The 26,683-nt window shown below is 44.0% G+C and overlaps 1 protein-coding gene across 1 annotated transcript in view; it reads left to right on the forward strand.

Annotated features, from left to right (window-relative positions):
• PIEZO2 (piezo type mechanosensitive ion channel component 2) overlaps nucleotides 1-26,683 on the forward strand; it is a 302,891-nt gene that overhangs the window by 129,196 nt on the left and 147,012 nt on the right. Inside the window, exon 4 of the mRNA XM_047793685.1 lies at nucleotides 13,816-13,858. Coding sequence (XP_047649641.1) covers nucleotides 13,816-13,858 — 43 coding nt within the window. The remainder of the gene's footprint in view (nucleotides 1-13,815; nucleotides 13,859-26,683) is intronic.

Below are 26,683 nucleotides of genomic sequence, written 5' to 3' on the forward strand. Positions count from 1 at the left end.
TCATCCACATGTAGAGAGAACTTCAAAAAGAAGCAGTAAATCAGACCATGGATCACATCCACTGGTTGAGTCACTCCACCTGTTTGGTTGAGTCGGGGGGTGAGTGCTCAACGAACACCACCAGGACCTCCCCACCCCACCCCCCGGCTAAGAAACGACGAGAATTTTTAAAAGCCAGATCTTCTCTTGGCAAACATGCTCACTGTACCTCTCCCCCCATTTACCAAATATGTCCACTGCCATTAAACACCATGGAAGAGCTTTACAAATCCATGGGTGGGACAAGCAGCCTCTGTTCAGAGGGCTGGGTGCAGACCAGACCAAGATAGGGCCCTGGCACTCACTCCCTCAATCTGCCAAGGAGCCATCTCTTCCCAGACCCGCGGAGGGAGGTGAGACAAGACTGGGGGGGGGGGGTCCTGTTCTGACCTGTATCTTTCTGGAAATGGCCCGCAAATGTGAAACTTTTGAAATGCAAAATTATGGTTTACATTGTAAGCAGTTAGAGCTGTTCCTTCTTTTGTGCAAACTCTCCAGCCGTCCTCAACGATACAGGAAAAGGTATAGGAATCTGGTCAGAAGCATTCAGAATTTCTTTGTGCCTGGGGTGATTCTGCACCATCGCTTCAGTAAAGACAGCATGGAGGGGGTGTCCCCACTCACAGAGACCAGGTGTCAGCATCCCCTGTGAGCCTTTCAGTCCCCATCACACTGTCTTCTGGTTTCCTCTGTGGAGCTCCCTGTTTCAGCTCCATCACATGAGCAAGAGTATTCTCCATGGCTCTGCCGCACACTGCAGCCGTGGTGACACTGGAAGTGTTTACATGCTGACTGAAGTGTGCGTACCTTGCAGAGCAGCTGGGAGGCTGCAGTCGGCCAGAGCCTTGGCAGGCTTTTGTAAATCTTCCCGAGTCAGCACCTAAGACAAACTGAGAATCTTTTCCCCCTCTTTCTGTTAATGCATCCAAATTAAACCATTAAACCCGGACAAAGGTGAAGTGGTAACAGTTTCGCACAAATAGAAAAGGGCTGTGTTTACCTCTGAGATGGGACCAGACGTGTGTTATTCTGCGCCTTCCATCCCAAGAGCTTCACAGCCTGTTTGAAAGCGTTCCTGCCCTTTGAGTTACAACCTGGGAAGACACACGTTGGCTGTGACAGCGGGATGCTCCAAGGAAAGTGGCCACAAATCTCTGTAGGTCACCAAGAATGAGGGGATCTCTTGGCTATTGTGATGCTGGCTCCACGGACCAGGCTGTGATGGCTTTAGGACCAGGACCCACTGGCTGAATCATCTGTTCTCTGTTCATCACCTGTGTTCATTTACACTTCTCATTGTTTATTTATCGTGCTCATGCATGAGGCTTGGTTTAAGAACATGGGATTAAAGAAATAAAACTCTGGCATGTGTGAAACAGAGGCATCAGGATACAGGGGACCAAGTGGGCATGGCTATCTCGTCCCCAGAGGCGTCACCAGCAGCAACTGTCCGGGGCCCCTTCCTGGCAGCCTGGACCTCGGCTTCTCTTGCCTTGAGGCTGCTGTCTGTGGCCACATGCTCTGAAAACTGTCCTGTGTCGCCCCGTATCCCTGAACCAGAACCGACCATCCTTCTCTGCTTTATGGACTTGCCATTTTACTTCCAAGTCCTTCTCTCCCTTTTGGACAAATGGAAACACTGATGCTTAGTTCAAAGCCCGAGGCCTGGGGAGATCCTGTCCCCTGTCCTAACCATCCCTGTGGGAGCCCCGCTTCTGCAGGAGGTCACCTTTACAGGGGCTTCAGGGCCTCTGGTTCTGCTAGGGGGTAGGACATCGTGATGAAGGAAGAGCTTCTGAAGTCTGAATTCCCCCAGACTAAATACATTAATCCATGTATAAGCTCTCCCTGGGGTTGGTTGCCTGCCCAGGTCATAAACATTTTATTCCCCTAAAGATGCAGGTTTTATATCTCCAATTTGACCTAAAGCAGAAGAAGGATGCAGTGAAGCAAAGGCAGCCTGCTGGAGTTATCAGCACCCAGACAAGCTTCTGTCTGCGGCAGTGTGTCTGCCTGGACTCCAGGCACAGAGAAAGAGGGGGTGTCCAAGAGAGCTTTTCCCTTCCTGTCAGGTACCACTAAATACCTCATATTTGAAAATACTATATAGAGACTTTTTGAAAGTCTGGTATTTGCTGCATCTTTTAAAAGCATATTGATGGCTTTTCAACGGCTTCAGATTTCAAGCTCAGGGATTCTACTCTGTGCCAGGAGATTAGTCAGACATTCTTATATGTGCCTGTAATGTTCACAGTATTTATCAGTAAAAAGCATGATTCTGAAGAAAAGGTTTGGCTGCCCCAGACCTGTTACATCAGCCTCTCTCCATGGCTGCAGGAGGGGCAGCGTACAGCTCCCCCGGGCGTCTCCCTGTCTGACCAAGGTCAGTTTCTGTGTGGAGAGCTGAGTTTCCCTAGGATGCTCTTTGAGGCCAAGAACTTGAGCTTCTAAAGAGTCTTTGTCCAAAAAGGAAAAGAAAAGACAGTCCTGACTTCTGAGAGGATGGGAGGTGAGTCAGGTGACAACAGGGGAAGCGTGACCAGGTCTCAGGCAAGAACAAGAATGCTCAGAAGAGATGCCCAGGAAGCATGCAGCTGCCTCCCTCCAGGGTGTGTCACCAGCACAGACGCAGGCCTGCAGCTCTGGTGCCCACAACTGCCTGGTGAGCACAATAGCAGCATGTTTATCTTTCCTCCTCAAAGGAGCAAAGTGGCTGAGGGCTTTGCTGTCAGTCTGCACAGGGACTCGGCTGTGCCTAGTACTACTGAGGGGGAAATGGGCTAGTTCAAGAGGGTTTCCAGTCATTGATTTCTGGGGACCTGAGTGGTCAGCTTCGGGGTCCCTGCTGAGCACCTTTGCCTGATGCCCTTGTTTTCCTGCTGCAACAAGGATATCTCAGACTTGGTGGCGTTCATCTTTGCAGGCTGGTTCCGGAGAGAGGATGGGGTATTTGCTGAAAATGTGGTTAACAGCCTATACTCCATCTTTTTCATGACATCTTGCTTTCAGTCTGCTTCATTTTCAACTATCTATTTTCTTCCTAAAAGCAGAGGATTAGAGGGAAAATGCATAGCTTTGCATCATAGGGATGCCTGGCTGAGGCTTCCACCTACTTGGGTTCATCATAACACAGCTTTTCTCTCTAGCTGATGCATCGGGCCTGGATTTCAAAGCCTGCTATTTTAGTCTCCATCTTCTGCCTGATGGAACCCAGCCTTGACCATCAGCAGAAGCTCACCCGCCACACCCCCACCCAGGTGCTCTGGGAAGCTTGTAACAACCAGACCTCCAAGGAAAACCACCTGCTCTGTAGTAGTTACCTGTTTCCTCACATGGCTGATTCCCAGCTCTAGATGTGGAGTCGGGAAGAGGCCCTGAGCTGCTGCAGCCACCCAGCATGCCCGCTGCCCAGGTGCCAGGCAGACACCCGCAACCTTCTGCCTCCTGCCTCGGCTGCCGTGGGAGGCACTAGCTCCAGTTCCTTTCTCAGTACAGGTCTCTTCCCGGGTGCACACCGAGCCAGGGAACAAGGCTGGGAGGTGCATGCTGGGTTCTGAAGGGCAGAAATTCACATTCCCTTAGGTGCCTAGGCTGACGTAGACCAAGCAAAGGTCAGCCCTCAGACTGCATCGCATCACCCATATGAGCGTGGCTCAAGGTCAAAACTCAAAACATGTCAGAATTTCACTCTCCTATAAATCCTTCATTTTAACTTTCATCTCCCTAACCACTTTCCTCTTTGTTTTCTCCACGTGAAGTGTATGTGTGTGGTTCCTGACGATCTTTTTTTTTTTTTTTTAAATTCCTGATTATCTTAGTCGCTTCTCCCCAGTAACTGTAAGAGCCATGTCCATTGCTCTGTTCCCACAGCTAGTGTGTATTAGGGCTTAATAAACCTTTACTGAATAAATCGAGTGAATACTTTATCTCTTTTCATGGATGTTATTAAAGTACAAATCCATTTTCTTTCCAGCGTGTTAACCCAAAGATAATACCTGGCATTTAAGAGCAAGAGAATGACAGTAGTTAGAGAATGAATCCTTTAGATACATGCCATCTTCCTAGGAGCAAGATGATCACGAAATCAAAAATTCTGGAGCTCCCTTGTGGCTTAGCAGGTTAAGTATCTGACGTCATTGCTGTAGCTCTGGTCACTGCTGTGGTGCAGGCTTGATTCCCGGCCCAGGAATTTCTGTACGCCACAGGTGCTGCCAAAAAATTTTTTTTAATGTGTGGCAGCTGGGGAGATTATATTTTCTGTATACATTTAGTATGTTATATCAGGGCATGGTTTTATCAATTGTAATAGAAATGAAGAACAACAAACCACCTGGCCCCCGTGAAATAACTAGGGGTTGCAGGCTTCTTTCTGAACGTTTGTTTTGACCCACATTCAGGGGAGACAGAAACTAAGCTGTGATTGCAAGTTTAAACTAAATATGCTTCATGAGTTTTTCTTTCTCATAAAATTCTATCAAAATGCACCCCAGGGTCGATTTCATTTCTGCAAGTGACCCTCACCCTTTGGTGCACACTTCTGGTGATGGAGCATGTGTAGTTAGTGTGAAGGAACTGTGAGGCCCTAAGAGATACTCGAAGGAGCTTAAGAGTGACGTCCTTGTCCTATGCACTGGGCACCCGACTCTGAGATATCTGCTTATGTTCTAGAAGTACTGCAAGTGAGGAGACCGAGATAATTCCATTTTATTCCTCCTCTCAAAGAATAGAGCTGCATTTTCCTTGGAGAAAAGACAGTTGTTTGTTAATACACCTTGTTGGCCAACCTGTGTTTCATTGTTTCTGCCTTCCCGTGTGTGTGTGTGTGTGTGTGTGTGTGTGTGTGTGTGTGTGTGTGTGTTTGGCCTCCATCTGGGGACACCACTCTTTAGGCTTTTGCAGAAATGACAGGGTCCCAGACCTACGATTCATGTTCTCATGGGTATTTTTAAGGGACAACCTCACGAACACCAATCTGAATACTTATACTAAGCTTGAGTTCTTTATGAAGGGCTTAGTTTAAATTAATGAAGTTATTTATGGATTTAACCTAAACATGCATTCTACACCCTTCCCCTAGGATAATTTTAGAAGCGTTCTGGAAAACATACACACACGTGTTCATGTGTGCCCAACGCAGACACAAATACACATGCATGCCTAGGCAAACGTAAATACACACACAAACTCTTACTGTCAGAGTTTCCTGAGAGGTGGGCCAGGTGTGGAGAGGTATTGGAGGCAGGGAGGGCGGGAGAAGAAGAGATGATGATATGATACTAATGCTAATGATGCTGATGGGAGCAAAAGAGAAAGGCACTCTCTGCACAGAAGGTGCAGGTGCCCGCTTTCTGTCTTGTGTGGACCTTGTGTTTCTGAACTGGGGAAAATACCTAGGAAATACCGAGGGAAAAGAACAGAACATACTTTGATCTCCTTTAAGGCTGGCTGGTTTGGTTACGGTGGGAGACATATGCATAGAACCTACAAGTTGAGTTTCACAGTTCAGTCCAGTTAACCTACCTGTGAGAGCTTCCCTGAGATCCCTGAAAACAGATTCACTCTGTGTGTGATGCTCTTCCTGTGCGTCCACAACTATTTCAGTGGGAAGTTGGACGAAGTGTCACAGACTTGGAAATCTGATCTAATATAAGCCAGAAATTTTTTAGCCACTAATTATGTTTAAAAATCCATTCTTTGATGAGGGAGTTAATGATTTAGGATGCACATATCATTTTAGGGCATTTTGAAAAATAATTTTTCAAAAGAAAATCCTTGAAGTTGTTGTCACATCTTCCACTCATGGAAGAGGTGTTGCATGTTTGTGAAGAGGCTGAAATATTTATGAGTAGGCTTGTCCTGGTCTCTACAAAGAGTGAAAAGTGGTCATGAGTGTTTTCAGACTGACTGGTCATCTTAGATAATAGCACAGAATTATGGTCATTTAAGCATGCTCACCTAAAACCTCCTAGAGTTGAGATATATGGATATTAAAGGATTCATGAAGTTCCAAGAAATAAAGTTAGTATTTGTTCTCACTTATCAGGATGACCAAAAAACAAACAAAAAACCCAAAAAGCTTAAATGATAGGAATCAATTAATAATGTGAACATTCATCAGTTCTAGTCAGGAAAATATATAATTATGTATTGAAACTTTTAACCTAAAGGTCAAATGTATTTGCTGCAGGGTTCCCATTGTGGCTCCATGGGTTAAGAACCCAACATGGTGTCTGTGAGTATACAGGTTTGATCCCTGGCCTTGCTCAGTGGGTTAAGGACCTGGCATGCCACAAGCTGCTGCATGAGTTGCAGATGTGGCTCAAATCTGGGGTTGCTGTGGCTGTGGAGCAGGCTGGAAGCTGCAGCTCCTATTCAACCCCTAGCCCAGGAACTTCCACATGACGTGGGTGCCACCCTAAAAAAGAAAAAAAATGTATATGCTGCAGAAAAGCCACAATTTGAGATTATTAACCTTAATATATAAAGTGTTTTAACAAATCAATAAGACAAAAGACAAGCATCTAATAGGAAAATGGGCAATAGGCATAAACAGGCAATACACAAGAGAAAATACTAAAATTGCATGCAAATGTGAGAACATTTGTTTAATTTCATTTATAATTGTGAAAATATAAGTTCAAATAAAATGTCATAAAGGATAAAAGGATTCGTAAGATTGAATTCAATCAAGCATATGTATTTGAATAAAATTTAATATAGATATGATATATCACAATACAATAGTTCTACTTCTAGGAGTTTATCTTAAAGTAATAACTGAATAAATGTTCAAAGACATGTATGTAAAAGGTGTTCAAACATTATTATATATAATAACAAAAATCTAGATGTAGTTTATGTGGTATGAGTAAGGAACTTGCATTTTTATTAAATTATGTAATATTCTCTGTGCATTAAAATGATTACAGGTTCATGTTTATTGCCATGGAAAGAATTACATTATATATTACTAAGTGATTAGTGTTATCTAGATACTACTGTTCAGAGCAGAGAATAATGAACATTACAAGACAAGAGTAGTAGGAAGAGGTGAAAATGATGTTTTAAAAATAAACCATTTAATATGAAAAGTATTATTTGAAGGATGGTAAATACTTTTTACTTATCTTTTACAGTTTCTTTTAATCCATTATATCATTATGATAAATCCAGATTTATCATTATAAATCTCATCTTGGAATTAGGACTCAGAAAATTTTGCAAATCTCAAGATTTCACCCAAAATGCAGAAATTGCTCATTGTCTAGAAAAACTGCATTACTTGGATACACATCATTCATAAGCGCAGCCATTTCTGGGGTTTAATAGAGTTCAGCTCTAATTCAACACAAGAGCATCTTAACACTTGCAAAGTGAAATATCACTACTAGTCAATTGAGAAGATTTTTTCTCTTAAAATTTCACATTATGGAGTTCTCGTCGTGGCTCAGTGGAAATGAATCTGACTAGGAACCATGAGATTGCGGGTTCGATCCCCGGCCTCACTCAGTGAGTTAAAGATCCGAAGTTGCCATGAGCTGTGGTGTAGGTTGCAGATGTGGCTTGAATCTGGCATTGCTGTGGCTGTGGAGTAGGCCGGCAGCTACAGCTCTGATTAGACCCCTAGCCTGGGAACCTCCATATGCCGCAGGTGTGACCCTAAAAAGACAAAAGAAAAAAAAAATTTTCACTTTATGTTCAACATTCAATGTGTGGTAAAATCTTAACTCTTTCATTGGATATGAAAATCTTTTCCTTTAAAGCACTGAAAATTATGTAAATGAAGCTTCTACCAGAAAATCCACAACCAACCCTGGTATTTCAATGTTTCATCACCAATTTCTTGCCAGGTCCATATTCAGCTGCCTGGCAGCCCCTATGATATATGAAAATGATTTCATTTTTATAGGAGTATGCTGGCAAAAATCTACCACTTTCATGAATTATTAGTCCTTTTCTGCTAATTATTTTGAAAAAAAGCAGAAGTGCAGGTACAAGTTCAAGCAGCTCTTAACGTCTGGGACATACTTAGTATAAAATTGTTAATTTGGGAGAAAAAAAATCTGTGCTTCATTTGACCACCAGTTTTCCAACTGAATTATGAAACTTGTAGGAAAAAACAGGTTACTTTTTTTGTATTAGAAATTGAGCAACAAGTTGATTTTTCAAAAATGATCGGAAAAAGTATTCAATGAAGAAACATAACAAAGTGAGTAACCAATTTACAACATAGAGATTTTTGCATTTTTAATAACATTTATGAAAAAATAAAATTACAAATTGGATGAGAGCTGTGGAAAACCCCTTACTGTTATAAAGGCCCCAGAGTAATTGGTCTAAAAAAAAAAAAGAAAAATCAGACGACCAGAGGCAGGGCTGGGAGAGCTCAGATGTCTGGTTTCAAGCAACAGTCAAAGCCCTGTGGTTTTAAACCACTACTACAGAAAAATTAGAAGAAATAAAGTAATCAGCCCTGCTCCATCCTGAACCAGGTACGTCTCTGTGTGTGTTTGTACAGACAGAGCTCCTGCTGGGCGTAGGGAGTGTTTAACAAAATTACCGCAGGAGAAGCTGGAAGGTTCCAGACGAACAGTGGTGTGAGGAGGAGTTTGATGGAACATAATGTCTGCTATGGGCACTTGGTGCTTCTCCAGTTAATAATCAGACACATGAAACTTTGTGGAGCTAGAGAGGTTTTTTTTGAATCCCATATTATAATCAGATCAGGGCAAGAGACAAATGATAAGAAGGAGGGACAAGGACAGGACCCCATGGAGGACAGAGCAGTTAGGGGAGGAGTTGATGAAAGCACTGGCTCTGGAGTCCTGAGTCCCCCACCCCTCAGCTTATCACCTGAAAGGGGGGACAATAATAGTACTGACTACAGATTTACATTAGCTGATAGATATGAGGCTGGCATCTGGTAAGCGTGTGAATGTAACCTGGATTTTTATTGGAGTATAGTTGATTTAGACTGTGTGAGTTGAGGTGTAGAGCAAAGTTATACATACATATGTGTATGTATATATATTTATATATATGTGTGTATATATAGTCTCTCTCTATATATATTCTTTTTCAGAATCTTTTCCATTATGGGTTATTAAAAGATTGAATATAATTGTCTGTGCTATATTGTAGGCAGACCTGTGTTGATTATTTTATTTGTAGCAGTGTGTATGTGTTAATCCCCAACTCCTAGTTTATCTTTCCTGCTACCTTTCCTCTTTGGTAACCATAAGTTTGTTTTCGATGTCTGTGGGTCTCTTTCTGTTTTGTAAATAAGTTCATTTGTATCATATGTTAGATTCCACATAGAAGTGATATCATGTTTGTCTTTCTCTTTCTGACTGACTTCACTTAGTATGATAATCTCTAGTTGCATCTATGTTGCTTCGAATGGCATTGTTTCATTCTTTTTTATGGCTGAGTAGTATTCCATTGTATTTATGTGTCACATCTTCTGTATACGTTCCTCTGTTGATGGACATGTAAGTTGCTTCCATGTCTTGGCTAACCTGATTTTACTGCTATGTTAATTTGGGGAGAACATCCACTCTCTTGATTTAAAATCTGGTTTTAAAAGCCTAGAATTTCTTCAGATGTTTTTATCCCCAGCTAAAATTTGAATGCTCAAGGCATTGTTAAAATCTTATTTTCATTGTTTATATTTAGTGCCCTTTGAGATACACATGTTAGACTTGAAATTAGATTTTTAGCACTGGAGAGCTGAAATCTGGTAAAAGCTGTGTGAGGGGAAAGAGGGGTGCTGAGTGGCAGGAAGTCAGGAAAGGGGGAGGGGGCTGCTGATGGCACCCCAAGGCCTGTTCCCAGCCGTTCCCGGTGCCCCTGTCTCCTTGCCACTCATGTTATAAGAGGAGGAACAGTCTGTGATTTCCTGGTTCAGGTTTCACCTCTATCATTGGTGCTATCAAGGGCAGTTTTTCTAATGAAGTAAGCCAGGCAGAGAAAGACAAATGTCATATGACCTCACTGATATGTACTATCTAAAAAAATAATGATGCAAATGAGCTTATTAACAAAACAGAAAATAGACCCACCTAGAAAACAAAGCTGTGGTTACCAAAGGGGTGGAGGATAAATTAAGAGTCTGGAATTAACAGATACATACTACTGTATATGAAATAGATAAACAACAAAGACCTACTGTATGGCATGGAACTATACTCAATATTTTATGATACACTATAAGGGAAAAAGAATCTGGAAGATTTTATATATATATATATATATATATATATACACCAATCTATCTATATCTATATTTATATCTATATAAATAGATAATTTGCTATGTACCTGAAACTAATACAACATTGTAAATCAACTGTATTTCAATTTAAAAAATTGAAGAATCGCAATGTATCATCTCTAACTACTTCATCTAAGATTGGAAAGGAACAATCCCTCTTGTGAATTGTATCCATTTTTCTATAGTCTGCATTTTCCTTTCTGTGATTGTTGCTGTTCTATGCTTTCACCTGAAGAATGTAACATGTTCTAGACGTCTCCATATTATAAATCTCATTTTGAAAGTGTTGAATCAAGGAAGTCTGCCAGTGACTTTGTTTTCTCTGCTTTTCTCTCTGTGTTGAACTGCTCTGGCAGAGGGAATAATATTACCTTACTCTGTAAAACATGGTGAATGGCTTTAGGAGAATTCCCCAGCAGCTGAATAATGGGCTGCCAAAAATGTTCTTGGTGCCAAAGGATCTGGATATGTCTGTTCCATTTATTGTGTGTTTCTCCTTCCTTCGTGACTAAGTGCTCACAAAAGACATAAAAACTCAAGCCCCTGGGGCATGTGATATTCAAAGGCAGAAAGCACATTTTAACATATTCAGTCCCCTACCTAACATATTAAGATGGTTAGTAGCAAGCAGTGATGTGTGCCTGTGGCGGGTAAGATGCTCAGATTACTCATTAAGTTGATTTCCAGTGATGGGAGGAAGTTGTGTGCGTCTCCATTGTGCTTCGTTGAGCATCTTAGTAATGTTTATTTTAAGGGGTGCTGGAAGTCTTGCCCCCAACCCTCTGATCTTATTTCTGTCCTTTCGGAAAATGTTTATTTTTCTAAAAAATATGAAGATGGAACCCATTTCTTAATTAAAACCTCATGTATTAAGAGCCTGCCAGTGCAGTCGAACAAAGTCATTGGATTTTATTATTTTCATTGTATCTTAATAATAGGTTGAGTCTATTCAAAAGAAGGCTTTTCTTAACATTTTGCTTCAAAAATCAGTTTAGGAGTATACTGAGAAGATGGGGGTGGGTGGGTGGCAATGTACAAAAGTTTAAAAGTGCTTGGTTTCTCAGTGAGAGCAGGATGCTTATGAAGAATAGCATCTATACTCCTCACCCCCCACTCCCACCCCGACCCTCCCGCAGGTCTGAGCCCAGCCTGTCTGGTCTCACTCAGCAAGAGGCTCTTGATCTTTCCTGCTTCTCCTCTGGGCCAGGCTGCTGCCAGCTGTCCTGGAATTCATCATGGTTCTCAATCCAGGTTATATGTTCCTGGCCGGTGTCTTCATTGCTAGCATATCAGGGCACAGGACCATCTCCCAAGAATTCCCAAGGTTGGGATTCTCACTTCTTTTCCATGTGACTCACAGGACAGATGACATTCATAGGCAGCCCAGTCCCCTGGGCCAGGGGCCATGGGAAATTCCTGGGCTGGCTAACGAAAATTCCATGTCTTTGACTCCAGCTCAGCAAAGTGTGTTGGAATTTAATTGGCTAAGAGTAACTTCACCCAAGGAGAAGAACCTGAGTCTGCTTTAAATCTGCGTGTGTAATTCAGATCCAAAACTTAGTCCTTTATTATTTGTAGCAAGTACTTAAGTGCTCCATTGTAACCAAGTAGTATGAATCCAAGTCCCTTTGGGAAACACCACATCATGCTCCCTTGGGGTGAGCTTCGTGCTCAGAGAATGCCCAGGAAACCACTCTGTATAGTGTCCTGTCTTTCCATAAAATTGATAATGCCTGGGAGACACTGAGCGGGCGCCTGAGAATAAAGCCCTTAGGGCAGGGTTCTCAAGCAAGATGTGTACATGCCAGCCTAGTTTACTGTGATTTGAAGAGAGGAAGCGGGGTTGCTTTTTAGCTGCCTCTGGAGACCAGGGCTGGATTTACCACTTCCTGTTTGCAGGACGTAATTGTACGGAAAGGTTGTGATTAGCCACTGTGATTAGTAAACGAATAGTGCACAACAGAGCTCCTGGATTTAGGGTCAGGAGGCGGGCAGTGGCATTAAAGTGTAACTGGTACTGAAATCAAGATGTTGTCGCCACTGACAGAGCATCAGGAAAATGTAAAAATGAGGTTTAGCAGGAACTCTTATTAACTCTCACATGGTGATCCTTTGTACAACAATGCGAATGAATATACTTAACACTGTTGAACTGTACACATAGTTAAGAGCGTCATTTTTATCCTAGGTGGCTTTTCCTTTTTGATTGAAGTATAGTTGATCTACAATATTGTGTTAATTTCACAGGTACTGCGTAGGGATTCTTTTTTTCTGATTATATTCCGTTATAGGTTATTACAAGATATTGACAGTAATTACCTATCCAACACAGTAAATCCTGTTGCTTATTTATTTTATGTACAGTAGTTTGTATCTTTTTATCCCATACTCCCAATTTGTACTCCCCCCCGCCACCCTGCTGCCTTTGGTAGCCTTCAGTTTGTTTTCTATGTCTGTGAGTCTGTTTCTGTGTTGTGTATACATTCATTTGTATTACTTTTTAAGTCTCATGCATCGGTGATATTATACAGTATTTCTCTTTCTCTCTCTGACGTATTTCACTGAGTGTAATAGTTTCTGGGTGCATCCATATTGTTGCAGATGGCATTATTTTATTCTTTTTATGGCTGAGTAATAGTCCATTGGAGTTAATACTGCATCCTCTTAAGCCAGTTGTCTGTTAACGGACATTTACATGGTTTCCACGTCTTGGCTGTTGTAAATAATGCACACGTGCAGAATGTTTATCAACATGGTCTTTGATAAAAAAAAAGAGCACTTTTCCTTACAGAAAGTACTCAGCAAATGATTATAGAATATAATGTAGGGAAAAATTATTACATGGAGAAATTGTAGAAAGTCTTTTTTATACCCAGCCGTTCTTCTGTGGATTTGGATAAGTTACTCTTTAAATCATATCACTGAAAAGAGCATGTTTTTGCATTTGGGAGACTTCTGATTAACACATTTAGCTTTAAAAAAAAAAAAATGTTACTCCCGTGTTTCCATAGTGGAGAGGTAAAGCCATTGTGTAAAATGAGCTAGGTTTTCAGAATGCCCCTAGCTTTCCAAGCGCCACATGAAGTTAAAAGTTGAATTTTGGAGAGTACAACTTACAGTATGTTGTTTCGTTATTTTTAACAGCTAACTTCATTTTATTATTATTATTTTTTAAATTGTGTTGAAGTATAGTTGATTTATGTTTCATTGTTTTTAACAGGAGAGTATCACTCATTTTTCTGCCCAGACACATGTTGATGTTTAGAGAACGATTTGAGTGACCAGAGGAGGGGGTGGGCGTTGTCATGCCACAGGGTGTGTGCTCTTACCTGGGCTGTCCTCTGAAAGGCCATCTGGGGACTGGAGCTGGGATTGGTGCATTTGAGGGAAGGCAGACATCCCACTTAAATGTCCAACCAAGTCTCTACCAGGCTGTGCAAAAACAGGACAAAACTAGCAGAACCCTTGGTGTCCATTAATTATGTCCCTTCCTTCCATTACAGGTTCAACCTGGGAAAAGACATTCCGACAGATCGGCTTTGAAAGGTAAGCAGGGATTAATTCCTCATAACCTGTTTGATTCAGGTGATTCACTGATTATGCATTGGTGTCTTCCCACCACAACTTCAATAACTGTGCCCTTGAGTGAGTCTTTTTTTTTTTTTTTTTAGGGCCACACCCAAGGCATATGGAAGTTCCCAGGCTAGGGGTCAAATCAGAGCTACAGCCGTCAGCCTCCACCACAGCCACGGCAACATGGGATCCAAGCCACATCTGCAACCTACACCACAGCTCACAGCAATGCTGGATCCTTAACCCACTGAGTGAGGCCAGGGATCGAACCCACACCTCATGGTTCCTAGTCAGATTCGTTTCTGCTGCACCACGACAGGAACTTGCCATCATTTTTTTTTTTTTAACCTCACTTCCCTTGTAAAGTAAACCTTTGCTTTACCCCGTCCTTGCCTGCACACAGAGTGGAAATGAAGATTATATGCAGCAATTTATGTGAAAAATGCTTCTTAAACTGAAAGAACAAGAAAGGTAAGTTAGAGAGTTATAGGAAACAGAGTTCACTGTCTTTTTCTTCCGCACATCCTATGTTATATTTAGCTCAACAAGTTTAGTGCGCAGAAATTTATATTGATATTTCCCATTTATTAAAATTGTCTGGTCTTATTAGGTCAAAGTAAAAGGCTGAGATCATACCATTCTTAGCCAAAGGCACCTCTACATGATCATCTCCCCCAAAGAAAAAAAACTGCACTCATTATAACATCAGAAAATGTGGTAGTAGGGTCAATATACACCTAATGGCAGCATATGGAGCATTTAGCATCTTACAGTCAACTTACAATGTCAATAACAGCTATGGAAAGAGAGAGAAGTAATTTTCCTCCTTTTATTTTTGCTCTAAAGGTAGATTTTTGACTAATTCTTTTCATCATATTGAAAATGTGTTTTTATGTGTATTGATTAAGCTGGCAGAGTGCTTAGAGCATCTGAAAGAAGTAATAAAACACCTTAAAATGCCTTAGTTCTCCAGGAGCAAGTGAGAACAGCTAGTTCATTAGCAGGCTCACTGTGACAGCGTTTCCAGTACCATTTTTAATTGATTCATAAGTTTATTTATTTCTCTCCACCCACTTCCACCCCATCAGCAACATCACTTCAGATCTCTTGGTTACCCCTCAAGGGTACTAGGGGAGGTTGGCTTGGGGTGGGCAGATCTCATGGACCAACTTAAAACAGAGACTGGAAGGTCCCATGTGCCTTCACTGCATGTGAAATCTTTCCCCAAGTCATCTTTCTCTTGATTCTTCGTTTGAGTTATGAAAGAGTTCACGGATAACCAGCAGGGGGAGCATAGCAAATTGAACTTCACCTGTTGCCCAGCTGCAGGGAAACTTGGCTATGCTTGCTTCGTCTATTTGAGGGTGGCAGGGGAGAGGAGAGGGAGGAAATATTTTAAAGATAATGTCAGATATTATGTTATTATATCTCTGAAAAATGGGTGTTTTCTTCCAGAATCATAATACCTCACTCATACCAAATACAAATACCAGTAAGTCCTTAGCACCATGTAATACCCAGTCAGTGTTTACTTATCCTGATCATCTCAAACATGTCGTCATACAGAGACTGGTTTGAATCTGCATGCTTCTAAAGCTCACACGTTCCATTTTAATTTTTTCAGTTTTAAAACAATTTTTAAAGTTTGTCTTTGTTTGTTTGTTTCTTTTTTTGTCTTTTTGCCTTTTTCTAGGGCCGCTCCCACAGCTTATGGAGGTTCCCAGGCTAGGGGTCCAACTGGAGCCGTAGCCACTGGCCTACACCAGAGCCACAACAATGCCAGATCCGAGCCGAGTCTGCAACCTACACCACAGCTCACGGCAACGCAGATCCTCAACCCAATGAGCAAGCCAGGGATCGAACCTGCAACCTCATGGTTCCTAGTCGGATTCGTTAACCACCTTACCACGACAGGAACTCCTAAAGTTTTTTTTATCGACTTATACTTAGTATACAGTACTAGTTATACAGTATGTCATGTTACTAGTTGTATGTTATGTTACTAATACATATATTGTATGTATTAGTTATGTTTCACTTAACATACAGTATTAGTTTCAAGTGTACAGCATAGTGCTTTGATGTTTTTGACATCAGGAAATGGCCACCATTATATGACCAGTTCCCACAGTCACCACACACTCTGCTCTGTTGTCACTTCTCAAGCCTCTGCACTGGGAGGGGAACCCCGATTCCCTCCCAGCTTCGTTTGGTTTCTCTGCACATCACTGACTTTTGAGGAAAGCAGCTCAGTGTCTTGTAGAACAGCCGTCTTGTCTGGTCATGAGTGTGGCATTGTTTAGCTTGTCATTCTCCCCCCGTTTCATGTGAACGCACGTTGCTCCCTTTTGGGCAATGGGGACGGGTTCATGTTGACCTCTTGTCCTTCGACACAGGCCCCCTGGTCTCATAGAGATTCTGTGCTTCTAGCGTAGCTAGACTTGGACCTGGTCAGCCATGCCTCCCGGGGGTGGACATGTAGGCTGTTTCTAGTCCTTGGCTCTTACAAAAATATGTTGTCATGAATAACCTCGTGCACACTTGTATTTTTGCCAGAAATCCTAAGGCTAAATTCCCAAATACAATCAAAGAGTAAATTTTAATGGAATTTTGCTAAGCATTGCCAAGTTTCCCTCCCTAAAATTTTGGCAATTTGCATCCCCACTAACAGTGGATGAGAGGAATTATTCCCCCAGAGCCTTGCCAACAGAAGACGCTGTCAAACTTGAGGGTTTTTGCCAGGCTGATAGGTGAGATGGTGTCTCAGTGTCCTTTATTTTGTGTTTATCCTGAGTCATTTTTCCGTAGAGGAAAGAATAGGCTGAGATTCTTTGCTGTCTCCTAAGTGAGGCTCTCTGGGCAAGAGCTTCTAAGATGGTGAAGGATTCATTGATCTGCAGGATTCAGCAAGTGCAACGTTTTCTTCCTAGTTTCTGTGGCTTTACCCTTTTGCTTAGTTGAATAACAATTTAATGAGAATAGCTGCTGTGTGCCAGGCCCTGTGTTACATCATTTCCAGTCCATACAACAACCCCACAGACCAGGGACTGGCAAACTTTTGCCACAAAGTGCAGCTAGGCCACATTTCAGGTTCTTTAGGTGGTAGGTACAGTTTCTCTTGTAGCAGAAAGTAGCCAAAGACAAGGAGCATGGCTGTGTTCCAATAAAACTTTGTTGACAAAAGCAGGACATGGCTGCTGGCCATCGCTTGTGACTCACACCATAGACTGTGGTCCCCATCTCACAGGAAAAGAAACCGAAAACCAGAAGTCCCTGTCCAGAGAGTCATTGACCTGCTTCAAGCGAAGGTCTGCCTATCTCCAGAAACTGAGACTGCTACAGCAACCACTCTGAATGCTTAAATATAGCCTTCTTTGGTTTTGCGGTGTTTTATTTTTCCTATCTCTGGGGACATAGTCTTAAGTCACAAGTCTTATCAGCTGCTCTGACTTTATGACTATTTTGAAGAAAGCCAGACAGTAAAATGTCCATTTGATAAGGCCGCTCTAAAATGGGGATGCTTCCAAATAGATATCCAAATAAAACTATTATTAAGGAATACGTGCTATACTGTATTTTTGAACTGTCGTCTCAGCTTGATGATCATCTCTATTTGCAGATGTTATCTTAAGATGCCACCCCCTGTTCCCCCAAGTCGTCCGTGTTTTCTCATTTAAGGGTGGGGTTGTCTCTGCCTTTTGCACTGAGTCTCTTAAAATACAGGGCAGATATTTATCTTTGGGACTATGGCGCATTAACAGTTGCAAAGACTGTGTCAACAGTGCCGTTCAATATGGCTTTGCTCCTTGTCTTCTTGAGTTTTGCCTCATCCTTTTCTTAAAGAGGCTTCCAATTATATCCTAAATGAAGCCCTCTGGCTCTTTAGAGTCCGTGTAAGGTGTATCGATCCTTCCAGCACTATGTCCTTTGAAGCTTGCCCATCAGTCTGTTTGCTAGCAGAGTATTTTAAAGCAGTCACATTAAAAAAAAAAAAAAAAGGTGACTGAGTCAGCTAACCCTCGATGCTTTCTCCAAGAAAAAGAAAGCAAAGACGTCCTGTGCTGTACATTTTGTAACTGAAGGAAAGGCCTAGTGATCTGGCCTGCCTGCCCTCCCTGCCCTCCTTACAGTAACACTTGCCATGAGGTGGTGTGCAGCCCTTTCCTTCTGGAAACTGGGTCATTTTACACACTGTCTCGGGATAACTGCACATTGTTACAGTTTCTATGGCTGGATTCATGATAATATGTTTACCCTGCAAACCTTTGCCCTCTGTGGGTACTATCAGTGTATTTGGGGACTTTATCCGAAGAGTGTCTGTGACATAGGAAAGATATAGGTTCCTGTAACTTTGGTTCCAAGCCTGATACCCTTTCCATTCCTGGCCCTCATGTATTGCCATCTACCAAAAAGAAAAAGGCTTGGTTGTTTTGTTTTGGTTTTTATTATGGAGGAAAAAAATCTGTGCCTAACATTTAAGTTTCAATCAGAAAGCTCACCTTTCCCTGCAGGTTTTGTAAGCTCTTGATGATAAATATTTCTAAATCACCGTCCCTTGTTCATCTAGGTTAGGGCAATACAGGTGGGCGTGGCTCTGTAAATCCACTGCTAGACAAAGGTACCAGCCGGGAAATGGCCCCGATTCTCTATGGCTTCTTACAAATGTTTCTTTCTCCCTCGTACAACATCTGATGGGGAGCCAGACAAGCTCAGGGGGCAGCTTGCCTCTGCGTAGTGCGTCCCTGTTTGGCTTTAGTCTGTGACACTTCTGTCCCCACATGGTGTTCCTGAGTTTGCTTAAGCAGGAAGCAGAGCTTGGGGAATTGTACCTGGAAATGGTATCCGTCATTGCAACTCACAGTTTATGGCCCAAAGCGAGTCACCTTGCTGATTTCAGGGCAAGGAGAGTCTCCCTCTGCCACGTGTGCAGGAGGGGACAAGTGAAGCCACCAGAAAACTCTTGTTGTGCCCATCACAGAAAACCCTGAACAAGGTCTGCCCAGGGTCCTCTCCTTTCTAGGCTCCAGTTTGCATTGGAGAAAAAAATATTTTGGCGAGTAAATAGGCTTGTGCACAGTAACTTGTCAACAGAAATACAGTTCCTGCTCTCTGGGAACTCTTATTGCTGCCCCTTTAAAAATATCTTCTCCTGATTTCTCACCCTTTTTACTTAAAAAGCAAGGCCATTATTCTTAAGAAATCTCTGTAATCAGCATAGGGCCTCAGATGACATTATTATTAACCATATTGTACATGATTTTATTTGATGCTCTACTTGGATTGTGGAATGAAGTATCTGACCCGTTCAAAGAATATTTTAAAATATAGATCGCCCTGAAAGCAGCCTGCTATGATGGAACACAGTTATGCCTAGGATTTTCTTCCCAGTATAGACATAATTCAAAAGGCGTGGCTTTTAGGGGTTTGGCAGGCAGCCTTCCTCTGTTTTTGGCTTCCCCACCCCGTCTTCAAGTTGTAGACAGCATTGCTTTTGTGTGCCCTTTCCTGACGGCTTCCTCTCAGGATCCCACCTCTTTCTCATCCCTCTGTGATGGTACTGGGTGTATGGTCCTGCAGCTGTTCTGTGTTTCTTCTGCTTTGAGACATGAAGGATGGATGGGTCCATCTCGGTACCCGGGCGCTCTGCCTGACACGGGCTGCCTAAGCAGACTTTTGGTGCCTTCTTGATGAGTCCCTGATGAGGAAGCGCACAGGCAGAAGGCGGGGCCCCAGGATCTCTTTCTAGCACATCGCAGTGTCGGAGAACAGGACAGCCTGCAGCTCGAGCTGGCTCAGCCCTGAAAGCTGAGGGTGGCTTGATTCTGTGTCCCTGGAAACAGTTACCTAATTCTCTGACCTTCCTGAGTCTCTTCTCCATCTGCAGAGTCTCCTGCTCTGAGAAGCGAGGGGACCCTGTGCACGGATAGGGTCCTCATGGAATGCTCCTTGAGGCCAGGGCCATATCCGTCTGGTTCGCTGAGGCATCTTGCACCTGACCGCCCAGGTGAGCAAAGTGAAAGCTTGGATAATGGCAGACACACATGAGGACACAGAATCAGGGAGGCTTAGCAGAGGCTTAACATGTCACTGCGCCGTGTTTTGCTGGCTTCTCCCTGTTCCTGCTTGTGGTCCCTTCAGGACATGGTAGCTCTTGGTACCTGACCCTACCTCCTCCTAGAACCTTCCCCTCACCGCACAGGCTTTCTCTTCTGTCTCCACCACCTCCTGTCTCCGAGGACAAAGCCACCAGACATGTTCATGATCTTGTGTGTACTCTGTGTCTTATTCTAGATGCATGCTTCTGAGAATAGGATGTATGTCTTACCATTTTATAACCGCTGATGCCAGCAGCCCAGGGATTGTCAAATAATTGGCATTTAACAAATGCTTGATAAACAAACAGCCTTTTCAATAACTGTTAGTGTGTCATTTCTCTGGTGGCCTCCCCCTGCCTTCAGGGATTCTGCCCTTCTTGATTCATTTTAATTTCTACTGGCCTTTTCTTTTGGAGAATGAACCGATTCCTTGGGAAATTTAAGGCCAATTTTAAAATTCTTTACTATCCCCCAGCTTGATGTATGATTCATTAACTATGGAGTTGAGATTATGCTGTTTCTTTAGGTCATGTTTTGTGAAATATGGAGAAATAATGAAAAGGTTGGCTCTGAGGATTTTTTTCCCCCCAGGATGGTTTTATGATGTGCTTTTCTACTTGAAAACCTATATCAATGAAATGAGGTGGTTAAGTGAAATTAGTTGTGATAGGAACAAAGATATTAATTTCTATACTTAACCGCTGTATTTTTCTGAAATTTTTAAGATCAGAAGTCTGTATGATAAAACAGATAATTTGAATATCTATTCATTTAGATCAAGACAGGCATTGCTTTCTGTTACTTCTCTGAGAAGCACATAGAAAGGAAAAAAGACATTAAGTTCAAATCACACCATTCCTGTAATCTCGTGATCTATGGAGTTAAACCAAGGAAGTCGTACTTGGGTTATAGGTATGTGTTGTTGTACTTGGCGCTTTTGCATATAGAGGTATACAATGCATGTGTTACAATGAAAATATTTAGCCTGTAGTTGTGTTAGCTTCCTGGAAAATGAACTTCTGAGTTATTTGATTTTTTTCAGACCATATATAAATATTCCTGGAAACTTTAGCAAGCTGAAAATTATGATATAAAAATTTTATCAAAGTAATCTATATTCAGGAAATGACTAAAGGAAAAGGATGTTTCTGTGTTTTGGTATTTAAAATTAAGCCAAATGGATTTACTTATTCATTTACTTGAATGTTTTCAAACCTCCCTTGTGTGTCCGCACTTGGGCTAGAGTTGACCATGACAGGAAGTCACTCAGGTTTGTTCAAATCTCTCACACCCTGGCCTTGCTGTCTGGTAAGTGCCCAGCTCGTCTGATCTCTGGAGTCCTCAGCTCTCTAGAATGGGATTCCACTGGCTCATGCACCTGACAACCTCACATCTCAGTGACTTACAAGATCAAAGGTTTACTGTTCACTAATCTCAGACGTCAGCTGCAAGGGTTGGGGACACACTGCGGCTCTTCTCCAAGTGCCTCCTGCTTTTGGATCCAGCCCGAACCAGGCCTCCACCTGGTGGATGCCTTTCTCGTGGACATTGCTGTGGCTCTTAGAGCATATGCTCAGGTGGGACCCAGGCCACTTCCGTCCCTTTCAGCTGCCTGAACAGGTCATAGGAGTGGACAGGAGTGGCGACGCCACGGTCCTAGGCAGAGAGCTTGCTCTCCCTGCAAAGATGCCCAGCAGTCTCAGGAGTAGACAGGGTGTGCCCTCTTGTTACAGGGAAGGAGAGGGTCCAGCTGGCAGAAGTTATAGCGTCTGTCAGTCCATCTTCATTCCACAAGTGAGCAAGTAAAACCAGAATAGTTAAGTATGTCACTCGAGATCACACCGCTAGTGAGGGTCAGAGGCAGGATGAGAACTCGGGTTTCTCTGACTCTGCTCTGTCCTTTCACACCCTCCACACCAACCTGCTGATGCGGCGTGTCCACAAGGGTGTGCTGTGCCCACATTATTGTAACTACTGGTCGCTGGGGGTGAGGGGACTGGGAGATGTGGCCTGGTCTGATAGAAAATACTAATATGCAGGAGTTCCCGTCGTAGCGCAGTGGTTAACGAATCCGACTAGGAGCCATGAGGTTGCGGGTTCGATCCCCGGCCTTGCTCAGTGGGTTAAGGATCCGGTGTTGTCGTGAGCTGTGGTGTAGGTCACAGACATGGCTTGGATCCCGCATTACTGTGGCTCTGGAATAGGCCAGTGGCTACAGCTCCGTTTCGACCCCTAGCCTGGTAACCTCCATATGCCACAGGTGTGGCCCTAGAAAAGACCAAAAAAAAAAAAAAGAAAAAAAAGAAAATACCAATATGCAAACAGAAAGCAAGACGAAGGAAGTCAGATGCTGTCATCATTTGGAGGAGTTTTTCAGCACCTACTGTATACCAGGTCCTATATAATGACAGATAGACAGAGGTGGAGGGCAGCAGGTGTGGGTCATTGTGTATGTGAGGGTGGGCTTGAGATGGGGCCTGGCTACCCAGTCCAGAAGAAGCTTGGCCTTGGGGGCTACCAGGCAGGGTTTTGGAGGATGGTTACCTTGGAGACCCTCCATCAGAGGTTAGAGATGGAACCTGAGGCATAGATGAAATTAAACTGAGGACGGCACCTTGCAGAAAAGAAGTGTGGTCCTTACCTGAGAGTGTGGGGAGCTTTTGAAGGGTGTAACACCTGGGGCATATATTAGATGTGCTTCTGGAACATCCTGTGGGTAGCATTTCAGACCAGAGGATGCTGTGGATGAGCCAGGAGCCCCTTTTGAAAGCTCTGGCAGGAGTTCTGGAGGGCGATTACCAATGTCTGAATGAGGCAGTGACAGCTGGATATGAGAGGAGGTGAGCCAAGAGTTCCAGGAAGTCCAGGCTGAAATGACAGCTTGGTGTATGCAGTGTGTGGCTGAACCCACCTGCAGCACTGTCTCCCCTGTGAGTGCCTGCAGCTCTCAATTCTTACCAGCGGTTTTCTCCTGCCCTCCACGCTTCGCTCTGGCCCAGGCAGTGTAGCCCAGAGTTCTTTCCAGTTCTGGAGGCTGGAGTCCGAGATCAAGGCACCAGCAGACTCGGTGTCTGATGAGGGATCGCATCCTGATTCACAGAAGGCCAAGTGGTCACACTGCCTCATCTGGCAGCAAAAGCAGGAGAGGTCCCTGCAGTCCCTCTTATTAGGGCACTAATCCCATTTGTGGGGGGTGCCACTCTCATGACCTAGTCACCTCCCAAATCCTCACCTTTTAATACTGTCGCATTGGGGATTGAGACTTCAGCATTTGAGTTCTGAGAGGACACAAAGTTTCAGTCTATAACAGTGCCACAATTCCCAAACAATCGGAGAAGTTACATCTTACATCCAAGTGATATCCTATAGTCAGTTTCATTAAAGTTTTCTCATGCAGTTGGTCAAATTTTCTATTTTCTTTGATCTGTCAAAATATATTGGGTATACTTGAAACACCAAGTAGAAGCCACAGATTAACATATGTATGTGTGTGTGTGTCTGTGTGTGTGTGTGTCTGTGTCTGTGTGTGTGTATGCGTGTATGAGTGTATATGTGTGTGTGCATATGTGCTTGTGTGTATATAACAAAAGTAGGCGATTCACATTTCCTAAGCTGCTGAGGGCTTTACCTTGGACTTTGGCTTCCAACTTGGAAAGTAACCTTTTTTTATTCAAGCATAGTGACATCATCTAATAAGTATTTGTTGAACAGATCTATTTCTCTTCTAGAAAAAGAGATGTAATCGTTCATCCTCTTTCCTTCAAAACATGGCTGGAAGAAAAGATCATCTGATTTGTAATCTCTGTCTGCACTATGTCAGGTCCCTAGGACTAATAGAAACCATCGCTGAATGAGCGATAAAGATCAGGTCCTGCGGAGACGGAGGACATTCTTGAACTGAAACCCCGGATTCCCCTGTGGTAACGCTGGCACCTTGCTCTATACAGAATGCGAGGTACCAGAGGAACGTGTTAGGTTTCAGTGATGACAGGAGCGCGTGAACTGTGTCATCGATCACTGAGAGGTTCAAGTCCTGGTGCAGCCTGCAGGATGCATAATAGGAAATTCATGCTGTTTGATAATGGAGGTACAAGTTGGATGTTGAGTCTGTAGAATGGAATGTTTTGGATAACTGCGCTAACAGATACTCACAAGCATGGGTTCAGATTTCTTCTTTGCTCGGCATCGTGAGTCTGAAATTAGCCCTTTCACAGCTCTGACTGCTATAAACCATCCTACCCATACTCAGCCAAACACCTAAGCTTGGGACCAAGACATGACTGCCTGGATAAAGCGACAGTTTGTATTAGGCATATTTCGCAGGAACTGTTTGGGTTTTCCATCCGAGTCCTTGGTGATACATCAGCCACGATGAACAAAGTGGAAACAATTCCTTCTGGCTCTTCTTTTTCCCGATCAGTCTCTCCATGCCCACAGCCACACAGACCTCTGTCCTGACACAGGGTCTTTGAAGTAGCAGTCTCAGGGTCACACACTTTCTGGAGCCTGTGGGTTTCATTCACACAGGTGACGGGTAAATGAAGACTCAGGGGGCTAGGTGACCTCTTTGCACAGGGCCGAGGGGCAATAAGTCTCTCGGCCGGCCTGTGAGGCCTGTTCTCATTCTCTTTGTTGAGCTCTGCAGACGTCATGAGTGTCTGATTATATGTCGGGTGCAGTCCTGTTACCCGGTTTACTGCCTCCCTTGGGGCTGAAGGGACATGAGAAGCAGTGGTGGGGCAGGACCCCAAGCTTCCCATATAATTAATCCCTTTCTCCCTCCCTCCACCCCCTTGGCTCTCTCCTGCATGGTCCTGACTTGCCCAGGAGACCCCTTCTTCCCCGTGAGCTACCTGATGCCCGCCCCCTCCTCACTGCACCCTCCCTGAGGTCACTACCGAGGTTTGGGCTGCCTCCCTCTTCCCTGGGATTGTGAAGCGGCCTGGGTTCCACAGAGCAGATGGAAACACCGCTCCCTGAACAAGCAGCTCAGGGACCACAAGAAAAAGTGGAACTGCTCTAAGGATGCTCACAGGGGTGTCACTGACGCACCTGCCACACATGAAGTCGCTGTTACCTGGTCACCATGAGTGATGGGTGGGTTTGAGATCTTTGCTCTGACCGGTGAAGTACAGTCACTCAGGGGTTCACACAGATGAGCAACTTCCCTCCAGGAGTCAGTGTAGTTTCCTGAAGTGCTGGTGTCTCGGATCGGGGCACTGATGGATGTGCCCTGCGGTGTGCAGGGCACAGGGCCTTGTCCTTGGAACTTGGAACTGAGTGCTGTGTGGACTCCAGCTTGTCCCTGAAAACAGTCGAGTAAGTTCCTGAAAGCCCACGATGGCCAGCTTAGGAGGCTGTCCCATCTGCCTCTTCTCTGCCTCTGGGACTCCTGGGCCAGGTGACTAAGTGGTTAATGTCTGTCCCCACACTGCTCTCCCCACTGCCCGCTGCCCCCTGGGAAGACTGCGAAGTTTCAGAGTTGTCCACACATGGCCTGAGTTACTCTTAGGGAACCCACAAACCAACACAACCCAAACCACAGGAACAAACAAAAAGCCCACCCCCTCTGTTTCTGGGCCTGGGGTCAGAGGATGTGCGGTCACCTGTGGGGGCCACTGGGGTATGTTTCCTGCTGGGACCACCCAGGTCAGGCCCAGGTGGCCACTCCCACTCAGGCCGGGATGCTGCCCATCGTTTGACCAACAGCATCCCGGGCCTGGCTCTGTGCTTGGCTCTGGTGAGGGATGGCAACACCTGTCAAGGTCCTGGGCTCTCTCTGCCAGACGAGACGAGCCGGGGAGCCCCAGCTGCTGCTCACACGTGCTCTCGGGACCTATAGGACCTACAGCCGCTGAGCCTGGGTGGGGACAGAAACCTGGTGGAGGCTTGGGCCAAACTCTCTTCTCTTTTACGGGACTTCCTGTCCAGGAGGAGGGAGGTGCCTACGGAATCCACACACACAGGACAAGAAAACACCCCTGTGCCAGAAGGAAGCTCTGAGGCCTGACGGTGCCTAGCACGTAGTAGGTCCTTAGTTGAAGAGCTTGTCCAATTGCCTGGAGAGATGATGTTTCCCGAATTCAGCCTCTGCCTGCTGGTGCCGAATTGAAACGCAGAGGCAGAGTTTTGGGTAAAGGAGAAAAGAATTAGCTTTATTGCTTTGCCAGGCAAGGGGGGATCACCAGCAGGCTGATGCCTTAAAGACTGTGCCCCCCATTAGAAAGAATGGCAAGGAGTTTTATAGTAAAAAGGAGAAAAACAGGTTTTCAGATAGGAATCAGGATTGGGACAAACATGCATTCTTCTTTTTGGGGGGGAATCTTAGTCATCAAAGCTGGAGCCAGGAGATCTCAGCCTGATCACGATGGTGGCCTTCTGGGTTATTGTGGAGAATAACAGTACTTGCGAAAAAGGTATATTGATCAGAGATTAGAACAAACTAGGAGAGTTCCTGAAAAACATCGTGTGCTAATCATCTTTAACCCACAGGCGATTGTGCTCAGGGTGCCTAATCTTTAGCTTACAGGTGATTTAGGATGTAACTAAGTCTGGGAGAAAGACAAGGAAGGACTCTAAGCTGTTCAGTCTCAAAGTATTCATTTCAAAAAGTAGCGTAAGGAATATAACTTTTCTCTCAAAGGTCTGAGGTGCCTGCATCAATGAGAGGTTCATTACAGCATAAACATTAGCCATTATTGAA

This window comes from Phacochoerus africanus, chromosome 8, assembly GCF_016906955.1.
Source record: "Phacochoerus africanus isolate WHEZ1 chromosome 8, ROS_Pafr_v1, whole genome shotgun sequence".
Classification (NCBI taxonomy): Eukaryota; Metazoa; Chordata; class Mammalia; order Artiodactyla; family Suidae; genus Phacochoerus; species Phacochoerus africanus.